The sequence below is a fragment of the Magnolia sinica genome, chromosome 2, assembly GCF_029962835.1.
Source record: "Magnolia sinica isolate HGM2019 chromosome 2, MsV1, whole genome shotgun sequence".
NCBI classification, from domain to species: domain Eukaryota; kingdom Viridiplantae; phylum Streptophyta; class Magnoliopsida; order Magnoliales; family Magnoliaceae; genus Magnolia; species Magnolia sinica.
Window position 1 is genome coordinate 9376069 of NC_080574.1, and position 12475 is coordinate 9388543.

Consider the following 12475-nt stretch of genomic DNA (forward strand, 5'->3'; position numbering starts at 1 on the left):
CTTAATTCGACATTTCAGTTGTACTACTCGATGGTTAGTTAGGATAAACCAACATGGTAATTTTGGGCCATGAGTAATCCAAACCGGGACACACCCAACAACAAGGATGATATGGGACCATCCACAAAAGCCCAACCCCATTATCAAGATCTTGAAATTGGGCTGTCAAAAAATAAAAAATCCATAGATCATATGCTGTAATATTTCCCTGATAGAATTTCCATGCATCAGGCAATCGTACGTGGGTGCCCAGCAGCCCAAGGTGGACGGTGTGGTTGGACAATGGAACCACCACGGTGTAGCATCATTATAGAAAGCAAGGGAGTCTTAATAGTCATCAACACCTGTTTTACGCAGCTTCGTAAAAAGCCCAAGATATGTGGGGCCCACCATATTGTATATGAAAATCCACCTGATCGATCAGGCGAGAAATTTTAAGTGTATGTACAAAACATCATCTGAACAAGATGGTCCACGCCAATCGGAATAATATAAAATATAAAATTGCTCCTAAAACCTCTACCTGAGTTTTGGATCAGGCTGGTTTTCATATCTTCCCTCTCCTGATGGTTTAGGATTGATTAACGGGTTTGATGATGAAAGACGGACGCCATGGTGGCCCTACACACAACCTACGGTTGGCATTTCATCCCTATTGTTCTCTATCGTCTAGCCCACCCGAGTTGTGGATCTCAATGAATTTTTCTACCAGGTCGTAGGATCGAGAATAGAACCTGATGGACGGAGTGGATTTCACATATACAGATGGTGGACCCCACAGTTTGAGTTTTACGCGCTGCGTAAAACAGTAGGTGTAGAGGATTCCCGTCCGAAGCAGGTGAATTGCGCCGAATGGAAGCGGATCGCGTACTGCCCCGCGTGGACGGACTTGGTCCGGTCAGGGGCTCTGTGGGGCCCACCGTGATGTATGGATTTATCCATGTCGTCCATCCATTTTTCCAGATCATTTTAATGTTTGGAAAATAAAGAATAGGTTAGCCGTAAGAAGGCTTCAACGGTGGACGTAATTATCACCGCTGCGTTCAGTGATGTGGTCCATGTGAACCTTGTATCTAACTCATTTTTAGGTTTATACTATAAAATGATTTGAAAAAGTGGATGGACTGCATGGAAAAAAATTCATAGATCATGGTGGACCCTAGAAACTTGCCTGGACCGAGTCTGTGTCCACGTGAGTTTTGAATCAGCCTGATTTTTAGATCTCTGTCCGATCGTAGTCTTGCAAAACAGATGTGCGGAGTGGATTTTCCACGGAGATCCGTGTAAAACTCACACAGTCCCCGGCACAACAGGAATATCTCTGTTCTATCACAGGCTATCGGGGCAGCCGGGCAGGGCGCAATCCGGTGGGGTCATTTCATTACTCTCGAGTCAACTCAGCAGATATCGTATCCAGAGAGTTCGTGTAGGATACATTGCCGGAGTAAATTAAATTTGCACACTCATCCCGATCAGGAATTGATTCATTTTCAGTACGTGAGATGTCTTCAGGTCGTCACGATCCTTGATTCTCGCGATTGTCCTCATTCAATCATTACTGTTCATGCCTGTTGTGATTAATCACATGTTTTCCATCACTGTCAGATGTCAAAGGATCAGTTAGGATGTGGGGCCTTGTCCATGTCATCGATGGAAGCTGTGATCAATCACGTACCAATGCTTTCTCATATTTTCTTTTTTCAACTCACTGTCAAACCACCTGATGAACGGCCTGGATCACAAGCATATGTGCACATATGGCCGGAAACGGATTGGCTACTCCCCTGCCACCAGCCAATGCCTGATGGCCGGTTCTCTGTGGACCCCACCATGATGTATGTGTTTCATCCATGCCGCCCATTTATTTTTCTAGATCATTTTATGGTATGAGACCAAAAAGGAGTTATATTCCAATCTCAAGCGTACCACATCACAGGAAACAGTGTTGAATGAACGTAGACCATTAAAAACTTTTTAGGGGCTATAAGGACCCGTTTGGCCAGGTGGATTGAATGGTATTAGGGTGGATGGCATGGATTTCAAGGTAATAATGGTGTTGTAAGTGGATTGTCTTAAGGGCTCATTTGGCGGGCGGATTAGAAGGGTATGGATGGTATTGGAAGGGACTGGAAGTTAAATCCCGGAATTGGCCTGGCGTGGCAAACAGGTTGGGTGATCTGATCCCGAGATATAGCAATCCCATAGATCTTAAGACAATCCACTACAACACCATCATTACCTTTAAATCCCATCCAATCCACCCTAATCCCTTCAAATTTGTCTGGGTCGTATTTGGTTCGAGGGATTGGAAGGGATGGGAAGGTTTAATCCCGGGATTGGCCGAGCGTGCCAAACAGACTCGATATAGCAATCCTGAGATATAGCAATCCCATGGATCTTAAGACAGTCCACTAACAACACCATCATTTCCTCGAAATTCATGCCATCCACCCTAATACCATTCAATCCCTTCCAAACCACCCGTCCAAACAGGCCCTAAGATGCATGGGATTGCTATATCCCGGGATTGCTATATCGAGTCTGTTGGGCACGTCCGGCCAATCTCAAGATTAAACCTTCCCATGCCTTCCAATCCCTCGAACCAAACACGTCCTAGGTAAATTTGAATGGAGTAGGGTGAATTAGATGGGATTTAAAGGTAATGATGGTGCTTTCAGTGGATTGTATTATGCGATTGTTATATCCCGGGATCAGATCACCCGGTCTGTTCCCAGGATTTAACTTCCTCAGAGCCCCTGTTGGTTCTTAGTTAGGGACCAAGCGGAAGTACCCCATCGGGGTCCCATGGACGGCACAATGTATATATTATATTTATGTGTCTACGTTTATTTTTTGTTTTGGATTTTGGATCGGGTTTGATTGGGTCATTTGGCCCAGCTCTTTAATGTGGAGTGGGCTATGCAGGGTTTACTCCAAACCTGGCTATTTACTTAAGTGGGTTATATTTTCTTGCCTAATTAAGCCTGACCCACCCTCATTTAGCTTGGCAGGTACGCGCTTTAGAAGCTAGTTGGGCACAGGGCCCACCTGTCCCGTTGCGACCTCTACTTGCACTGGGTAGGCTAGATCACTTTGTATGTTTTCACCCGATTAGAATGACCATAACCATCTTAGATTGTTGTCCATTTGACGGATTCCAACCATCTGGTTAGGATAATCAAATAAGTGTGGGTTTTCTTGGTATGCTTCGTCTCAAATAACGTATCAATTTGGCAGGATTGGATTGATTCACATGGAGTGGGTTTATGAGTCCCCACCATTTTAAAAATCATGAAACTACAAATAATAAAGTTCCGGTTGTAATGTAAGAAAAATCGAGAATCCCATCCATACAAATATTAGGTAGAATTTGGAGTCTTACATTGAGTTTCAATTATAGTCTAATAAAGAATAAATTATCAAAATATATAATAAAAATTTTAAGCATCCAAACAATGTTTGACGCCTCCAAACTAAATTCTCTACCAAGATCATAGCTTACTCATCGGTTCATCCCTACTTTGCAAATGCCTTGTCTCAAAATCATGCTAATTAGAACATCAGGTAAGCCACACGCATGTAAAACATACAAAGAATTGAAAGAACTTGGACAGAAATTCATATACGACACACGTGGCTACCTGATGGTGAGAGGCTTATGACACACGAGAGGGGCAAGTTTTAAAGAGCACGAGTAGCAATTCTTTGCTGAAAATACACGGTGCAACCTTTTGTCCTCATTAAGAAAACTTGCATAGCTCGACTCAGTTTAGGTACACTTTGTTGGCTTTGATCCTAAAAATCATGCCTATTCAAATTAAAAGTATCATGTGATATTTATAGGCAATTTTTCTAGATACAAATGAATATATTTCTTACATCCCAAATTAAAAGTATTTTCAACTTTCCAATAATTTTATACTATACTGGTCATATATATTGTTCAAGAAGAAGATTAAAGTTTTCCACTCTGATTCAAGGAGAGTATATTTTCTTAGAATATAAGAAATATCTATATGATTAAGAGATTATTCCACAAAAAAAATTCTTCAAACAAACTTTAGTAGAATGGTGTAGCTAAATGGAAGAATCAACATATTGATGAGATAGCCAACATACTAATGATGGAAACCTTTATTCTACAAACATTCTGTATCAAAATGATATTAAAACATATCTATCTCATAAACTGCATGCCAACATTCTATTTATTTGGCCTCAAGGACTTCTTTTAAATTTCAACAAGACTCCCACTATGCCAAAATCACAATTTGTGAAAGACAAAATCTGTCACAAAACGCAATTAACAACGGCCTTAGTGCGTTGCCTTGTCCGTTGTTGTTTTCGCCTCGCAAAAAGTAAACGACAGATGGGATCCATCGAAGATTCACGACAGATTTGCAACCAATCTGAGATGGATTTCGTACGTCACAAAATTTCACAAAAATCCCACCTGAATGTTCATTGTAAAATTTGACAACGGTTTAATCCGTCGCCGAACTTGACTGCAAAAAACCCAACAGAATTGTTCGTCATTACAAAATTTCGCGACAAATACAGTCCATCAATGAACTTAGAAGAAGCGACGGACCTCAAATCGTTGATTTTTGAATCCTTCAGAATTAGTGATGGATTTTAGTCCATCGCTAAAATTTCTGCAATTTGAAACTACTACACGTGAGTAGGGCTGTACACTGAGCCGAGTCGAGTTGAGGTGAGCCAAGGTTGGCTTGACTCATCCGTGCTCTCCTTAAATTCGAGCTCGACCTCGACCTCGGCATCAAGCTTACCATTGGAGCTTGGCTTGTTTGCCAAACCTTTCAAGTCAAGCTCGAGGCGAGCTTACCTTGAATTGAGTCGAGCCTGCTCTCAACCCGACCCAACCTACACCCGACTCAACCCAACAACCCGACCTAACCCACACCGGATTCAACCCATCCACCCGACCCAACTCTCAAATCAAATATTCAATTTATATATATATATATATATATATATATATATATATATATATATATATATATATATATATATATAATATTAGATAAAGCAATAGAGGTACCTTGTTGTTGGTGTAAAGAGAGAGACTGTGGAGCTCAGACATGGCGAGTTGGGTAAGGAAGGGAAATGGTAAGAAAGGGACAGACGGGTAGGATAGGGTGTTTGAACTTATTTTATTTTTAAATATATATAATATAATATATTCGAGTCGAGTCAAAATCCACTATGATTACACTTGGTTCGTTTTCAAAGTGATTGGTTTATATAAAGCTTGGCTCACCTCGAGTCGTTGTTCAAGCCTAGTCCAGCTAAGCTAGATCGAGCCGAGCCGAGTGAGCTTTCCGAGCTAGCTTGGCTCGTGTACAACTTTACACGTGAGTCATCAAAAAAATGGATTTTGTGCGTCACAAATTTTGACAAAAAATCCCATGAAATATTACCGTTATAAACATTGACGACGGATACCATTAGTCGCTAAACTTGAGAGCAAATTTACGACGGATCCTATCCGTCGCTGAACTACCGAAAAACTAACCTAAATTACCAACGGATTTGGCCATCGGTAAAATTTCTGTGTTACGTTCGAAAAGAGATGGAGAGTGCAGGTTGAGAGAGAGAATAACCTAGATTAGTTTCAACTTGGGACACTACATATTCACTTTTTCTTTGACTTGTTCCGCTGGTCTAAGATCTACCTCATTTTTGAGCCAACATCATAACACTAGCCGTTGCAACATATGCATTAAATGTATGTCACACAGTCGTCATAGTGGCCCCACAAAAAGCATGTGTCTTGCAGCTTGCTACATAGTCCACTAGCGAAAGAGCAAGAGATGAAAGGAGTTCTTGCATGAAAGACTTGATTAATAAAGTGGCCTTAACTAAAGAGTTAGGTACATTCAACTTTTTTTTAAATCAAAAGTTTATAATCCATTTTGTTTAGTGCCAAAAAAAATAAAATAAATAAAATAAAATAAAAAAGAGTAGAGAGACAGAAAGAAAAGGAGTTGCCACATATAATTGCATGCTAAATGAAGAAAGATATATAATAATAAAAAATTAAAAAAAAAATTAAAAAAAAACATCTAAAATTAATGGTTTTAATTATGGGTCACTTGTAATAATTTTTTCAATATCGTGACTTACTCAAGCTATATATTCATCTCGTTTAGATTGTAGACTCGTACAGAATCAATGCATGCAAAGCAAAACTACAAAAAAAAAAAAAGGGATCAATTGCATAAGCTTATAAGATGTATTTCTCTCCTGCTCTCTGTTTAAGATCTTTCCATCAAAAGAATACTTCAAAAGAATATTATTTGAATATTTTTCTTTACATATGGCCATCATATAAACTATTAGACATAGATGGTATGTGCCAAAACCCACCCAACTAGGCTTCAAAGGTTAAGATCATCAATGAAGATTAAAAGAATATTGCAGCTACAGGGTACTTATTATATAAGAACATAAATGGTTCAGACCATCAAAAGATGCATTCCAGGGTTGAGACCTGATGCGTTTGGTATTGTGATGGGGGCAGTATATCCTCCTAAAATCCAGCTTCTAATTATCCAACCATCATTGCATGTGGGCTACACATGCTGGCTGGCCATACTGAATTAGGAAACGCAGAATGATCACTTTTGAAATGACAAGGCAAGTGGAAAAATGCACCGAAAATTACAAAGCATCTTGGGCTACAAAACAGGCTTTTGAACTGTATGTTTCTCGTCCTTCTACGCAATAGGCCATTTTTGGGACACGTGTCCATATGCTACAGCTCTTCTTCGCTTATTGGGACGCATGTCCTATCTGCTGCCTGAAGACTGACATAAAAACTCAGATGGACCACACAACGGGTAATAACGGGGAAAAGATGCCCACCATTGAAATGTTATTGGAACCCAATGAAGTTTTAGATGAGGCTTATCTTTGGTTTTTATCTTCATCCATGTTGTACTCACCTTTTGGACAGATTAGATTATGATGCTATAGAAATATTATGGTGGGCCTTAAAAATGTTTCAAACAGTACCCATTTCATTCCCACTGTTCCTCATGGTAGGCACACTAGAGTTTCAGATAGCTAGGCTTGCTTTATAGGCTAATCACCTCGTAGAATATATGAAATTATAGCCCCTCTGCGATTTATGTTGCTCTGGCTACCCTGTATACATTCGTTTTGACAGGAAGGGAAACATGTCAACATAAAGTGGAGAAATGGGGGCGAAGGGTATCCCTGTAGCATTGCTCATAGCAGATACATACACGGCAGTATATGCATTATATTTATTTATATATGCTTATTTTCTATTAGTTAGAATTGGATTTTGAGTTGGGTCATTTGGCCCAGCCCATTGATGTTGGGTTGGGCTGGGTAGGCCAAATCGGTTAAATTTTCTAAACTGAGTCTGACCCACTGCTCATTTAGCTTGGCAGGAACCGCTTTAGAAGCAAGTTGGGTACAGCCCTAAGCCTCCCATTGCCACACCTACCTGCACGGTAGGCTAGATCATTTTGTATGTTTTCATGGGAGTAGAATGACCATATCTGATGTGAGCGGGCCGAGGACACTTTCATGGCAAAGATAGACTAGGGAAGGCTTGAGTCACAGTGAGTTGCAACAAGTCAACTCAATGAGTGTGGAAAAGAAACAGTTTTTTCCCTTGATTTGTTTCTCTCTTTTGTCATAGCCCATCAAAGTTTTGGATAAGGGTAAAAGTCAGACCCCATGGATTTCATGGTTGCTACATCACATGGACTATTCAAATTTTAGGCCCACGTCACGTGATAAGTTCTGAAAAAGTTCTCGCCCGGTGAGAATTGGTGAGTGTGTGTGTGTGTGTGTGTGTGTGTGTGTGTATATATAACATATTTGCTACAAGCTTAATGTTGGATTACACATATGATGGTCAAAGTGAATTTCACATGTATGTCCCGTGAAAGATCAAGGGTGGCCTCCCTCTTAAGTGTTCCAAGAAGGACACCTACCCTTGATTTTTTACTAGTCCATTATGATGTTTATATTAGATCTCTTTCAACCATTAGATGTGTAATCCCACATTAGGCCTAAGGCCAAAAATTCATGTTGACTTATGATTTAGGTGGGACAATCTAAAGGAAATACTTGAAAAAGATAAATCCATCATTGATTTTTGTAGGGCCCATGGTGAAGATTATATAAAATCCATTCAAGCCATTAGAAACCACACAAATGGAAACAGTTTAGAAGGCGAGAGTTGCCCGGTACCCCATTTCCAATCATATGATTCACCTAACTCCTTAATGGGGCTGATTTTCACGCCCCAAGCCTAACATTGGATGATGTACATTGTTGTCAAGGTGAATTTCACATAAACAACATAGTGAGGCTTACACGAGTGGCCAACCCTTTTGCTTTCAGGTGGACCCAACTTCCCCTCTCACAAATCCAACTCCAGGAATGTACTCATTTTTTACAATTACTTATAACTTATTGAAAAGTATAAGAATATAAATCCTATATTAAGGCACAATTTTAATAAATTTTCTTTTATATATTTTGGCTTGACAAACTGCAAGCAGAATTGCATTGCTGCGGTGGCCCAACGTGGCAAAGTTTGATGGGGCCACATGTCATTATTAGAAAAAAGCTACAAAATATGTTTGAAAGGAAAGCAGATTTCCTAGCGATAGCCGCCATGAGTACTCAGGATGACTGGAAGTCAGATTTGATTGGGCCATGTGGCAACAATGGGACTCACCCATCTTTGATGATGACACGTGGCTCAATTACTCTTATTAGATGAGCCCACACAAAGGACGTTTGAAAGTTGTTTCTACGAGTACAGGCTCCACAACACGCCACGTAGTATGTGACCACGAGGCAGCCCCTTCGCAGGAGGATTTTCTCTCGAGAGATCTTCTCGCGTGATTCTCTCGAGAGATCTTCTCGCGTGATGGGTCCAGCCACTTTCAAAACATTCTTCGAGTGTGCAATATTTTTAACAATGCACGTGGTCCAATTAAATCCTGCCACGTTGGGTGACCAGGGATATCCAATCCCTTTGCCCTACCAGATGATCATCCAAGACTCGCCCTAGAGCCCCAAAAACTCCGACTGACAAGAGTTCTCTGGACCTTTTTTATTTATAAATCACCTTTGAATGATAGGTCAAAGATCTATCGACCCTTTGGATCTTGCCACATGGCCAATCTACAACGAGACCTTCTAGATGAAAGTCCTGGATCAGCTCGTGGTGGGGCAGGATAAGCGAGCTTTCCAAGTTTTTTAATGAAGTTTCTTTCAACGAAGGGTAACTACAGAGCACTGATTACTCTGCAACGGTAGTCTTTCCCAATCAGTTACTGTATAGAATCCCAAGAAGATAAGATGGAAAAACCAATGGACACTGCACCCATAACGTAAAATAGAAGAATCCCATTTCAGTAAATAAATGAGACTAACAGGCCTTTGACAGCTTCTATACAGTATAAAATTCAAGTGGAGTAAATACCGCAGCAAACGTACGCTGTCGTTTCTCTACGTAATCCTATCAGAGAAAAAGCAAACAAAAGAAAGCAAAACAAGAGGCTGTTAATGGTGTTGCAAGCCCATAATAGAAACAATCCATGTTACTTATCAGATGCTAACCTACAAACCCAGCTCAATCTCTGCCTCTTTTAACAGACGGACGGTGCCGATTGCATGGAGAAACCTTCTAAGGATTGAAAAGGTGGTCCCCACCCCAACTCGTGTTCCCCTCTCCGCGGGCACTCTCAGATCCTAACCATCAAAGCCCATCTCATTGTCAATCTCATTTAACCGATGGACGGTTCGGATCACATGGAGAACGCTTCTACGGATTGAAAAGGCGGTACCCGCAACAGCACTGCCACCCAACTCATTTCACCAATCTGTGGCCACTATCAATGCTAACCACCAAAACCAATCTCAATCTCAACCTCCTTTAGACGATGAACAATGTCGATCGTATGAAGAACCTTCTGAGGACTGAGAATGCGGTCCCCACAACAGCTCTTCCACCCAATTTATGTTACTAATCTGTGGCAACGTTCAGATGCTAGCCATCCAAATCCACCTCAATCTCAGCCTCCTTTAGCAGATGGACGGTGCCGATCTCATGCAGAACCCTTCCAAGGATTGAAAAGGCGGCCCCCAAGCCCTAACTTCCACCCAACTGATGTTTCCAATCCGTGGCCACTGTCAGATGCTAACCTTCAAAACCCATCTCAATCTCAATCTCTTCTAACGATGGACGATTCCGATCAAATATAGAACCCTTCTAGGGATTGAAAAGGCGGTCCCCACACCGGCACTTCCACCCCAATGGTTTGTAATTAGAGTACTTGTTGCTAATCAACGACGACGATGACATATCCAAAGGAAATGCATTGCCCAAGCCGGGCCCACCGCGGCTGTGAGCTGGTATAGTCGGCACCTGCACCGCCATGCATGGGTTACAATCGTTGCAACGGCTATGGCAGCTTGGTGGGGTCGAGCCCAAACGCGTCTTTTCATCCGATAACGAGACCTAGAGAGAGAGAAGAGAAGACAAGAGAAGAGAAGAAATAGCATTTTTTTTTAAAAAAAAAACTACATTAAATGACATTGAAAAAGATGGTAATGAAGGAGGTAATCTAACGGCTCACCTGAGGGGCTGGGGCAGGCCATTGATCAAGAGAAGAAGCTGGGAGAATAAGATAGACGGATGCAAGAACTAAAGCTGTGATGCAGAGAAGGTCCAGACTCAATAAATTCATGGTCATGGAACCATCTCATCTCACCATGAAACAATGAGGAGGAAAAAAAGGAGAGTTTCTAGAGCTCGTCATGCTTCAAGTGGAGTGAATGAACGAGAAGATATGGGACCTTTTTTTCTTTTTTCTTTATTTCTTTAACAAGGTGGTGGGGTCCAGTGGGTTACCTAGATTTATGTGGTCTCTCACCTCTATAAGAGAGAGAAAGTAGCAGAGAAGTGAAAAGAACAAGACATGTAGAGAAACAAATAGGGAGAATCCACGTCAGAAATGGATGGCAGATTTCTCTTTCCCTTTTCCTCTCTCACTTTCTTTGTTCTTAGAGCCCTTGAAAGCTGTGGAAGAAAGCGATGGGAAGTAAGGTATGGTTGAAAAGGTCGCAGTAGCTGAGACGAAGTTAATACACCGAATCGTTTCTTGTTTCGGAATATGGGTTTGACTGGACGTGGATGAATGCATGAGAAGAACTGGAAATGGACAGAGAGAGATCACGATGCTTTTCGGACGGGAAGCGAATTGCGTCGGGAGTGCCCCTTCACTCCGCACGGTGCAGCCGTGACCGTGGACCCTACCTTGATCTACGTATTCTATATCCACGCCGTTCATCCGTTTTCTCAATTATTTTACCCAAATGAAATTTTTAATGGTCAATCACAGTTATTTTATAGTCCTTTCATGCACAATGGACTAACTTCCGTCCGGGAGCTTGGATTCAGAACCCCCTCCTATTGTGTTTTGGTAGACTGGGAATCAACTTTAATCCAATAGTAGCTATGCATGTCATATTTATAACAGTTTGAATTTAGTTAGTAAATTAGCTTAATATCTTTAATTAGTGAACATATGTAATGTTTCACACCGTGGTTGCAATAAGCTTACTGAAATATACACTTTGCCGGAAAATGATGAAATTCCAATTCTCAAATGGGCCATAAGCACAAGATTATGTCCGAGTGACTAACCAATGTTTTTTTAACCATTGATTTAAATTGACAATGTTTGGACGACACTGATCATCATATTAAAGTAATTATAGTGATGCAATTGATAATCTAATTATTTTGGGATATCATTAGTGGGCCATGTGCCCAATAGTTTAATAGTTTAGTGACACTTGGAACTCTTATAAGAATTTTAGATGTAAACCAAGCTCTCGCCGTGGACCAGGGGTTTAGAAACCCTCCCCAAATCCATTGTTCCAAACAACCCCTAATGTGAGGGGTTAAAATAGATGCATTTGCCTCAAGGTCTTTGTGGGGCCCAACTTGATGTATGGGTTTTATCCACGCCAGTATGCCACCCATCTAATTTGTCAGGCCATTTTGACATAAAAGCCCAAAAAATAAGGCAAATCCATGGGTAAAGTAGACCACATGAAAAGGAATTAGAAGTGATGATGAGGATGAAGGTTGAAACCTTCCTAGGGCCCAATTTGAAGTTTAGTTTCCATCCAACCTGTTCATAAGGTCACATGGACTTAGACTTTTTTAAATAAAAAAAAAAACACAAATATCAACTTCATCAAAACTTCAACAACTCTAGTGTTTGTTCAATCCGCAAAGTATGGTCCACCTAACCTGTGGATATTCTATTTTGTGCAAATATTTAAAATGATCTAGAAAATAGATGGATAGCGTTGATAAAATTCATTTATCATGGTGGGCCCCACAAAGCCCCCACCTAGACCTAGTCTATCTAGGCAGGGGCAGATA

The 12475-nt window shown here is 40.9% G+C and overlaps 1 protein-coding gene across 1 annotated transcript; it reads right to left on the reverse strand.

Moving 5' to 3' along the window:
* Positions 1-9403: 9403 nt before the first annotated feature.
* On the reverse strand, positions 9404-10865 carry LOC131226248 (EPIDERMAL PATTERNING FACTOR-like protein 1). The gene is made up of 2 exons (XM_058222032.1): positions 10656-10865; positions 9404-10537 (listed from the first exon to the last, which is right to left on the reverse strand). The coding sequence occupies exons 1-2, from the start codon at positions 10770-10772 to the stop codon at positions 10289-10291; spliced, it is 366 nt and encodes a 121-aa protein (XP_058078015.1). The 5' UTR covers positions 10773-10865; the 3' UTR covers positions 9404-10288.
* Positions 10866-12475: the final 1610 nt, after the last annotated feature.

What these genes read in the sequence shown, in the direction of transcription:
- LOC131226248 (XM_058222032.1), bottom strand. Translation starts at nt 10,772, where the DNA reads ATGACCATGAATTTATTGAGTCTGGACCTTCTCTGCATCACAGCTTTA. An exon ending in GGCCTGCCCCAGCCCCTCAG is followed by an intron (nt 10,538 to 10,655) that starts GTGAGCCGTTAG and finishes CTCTCTCTCTAG; the next exon opens with GTCTCGTTATCGGATGAAAA.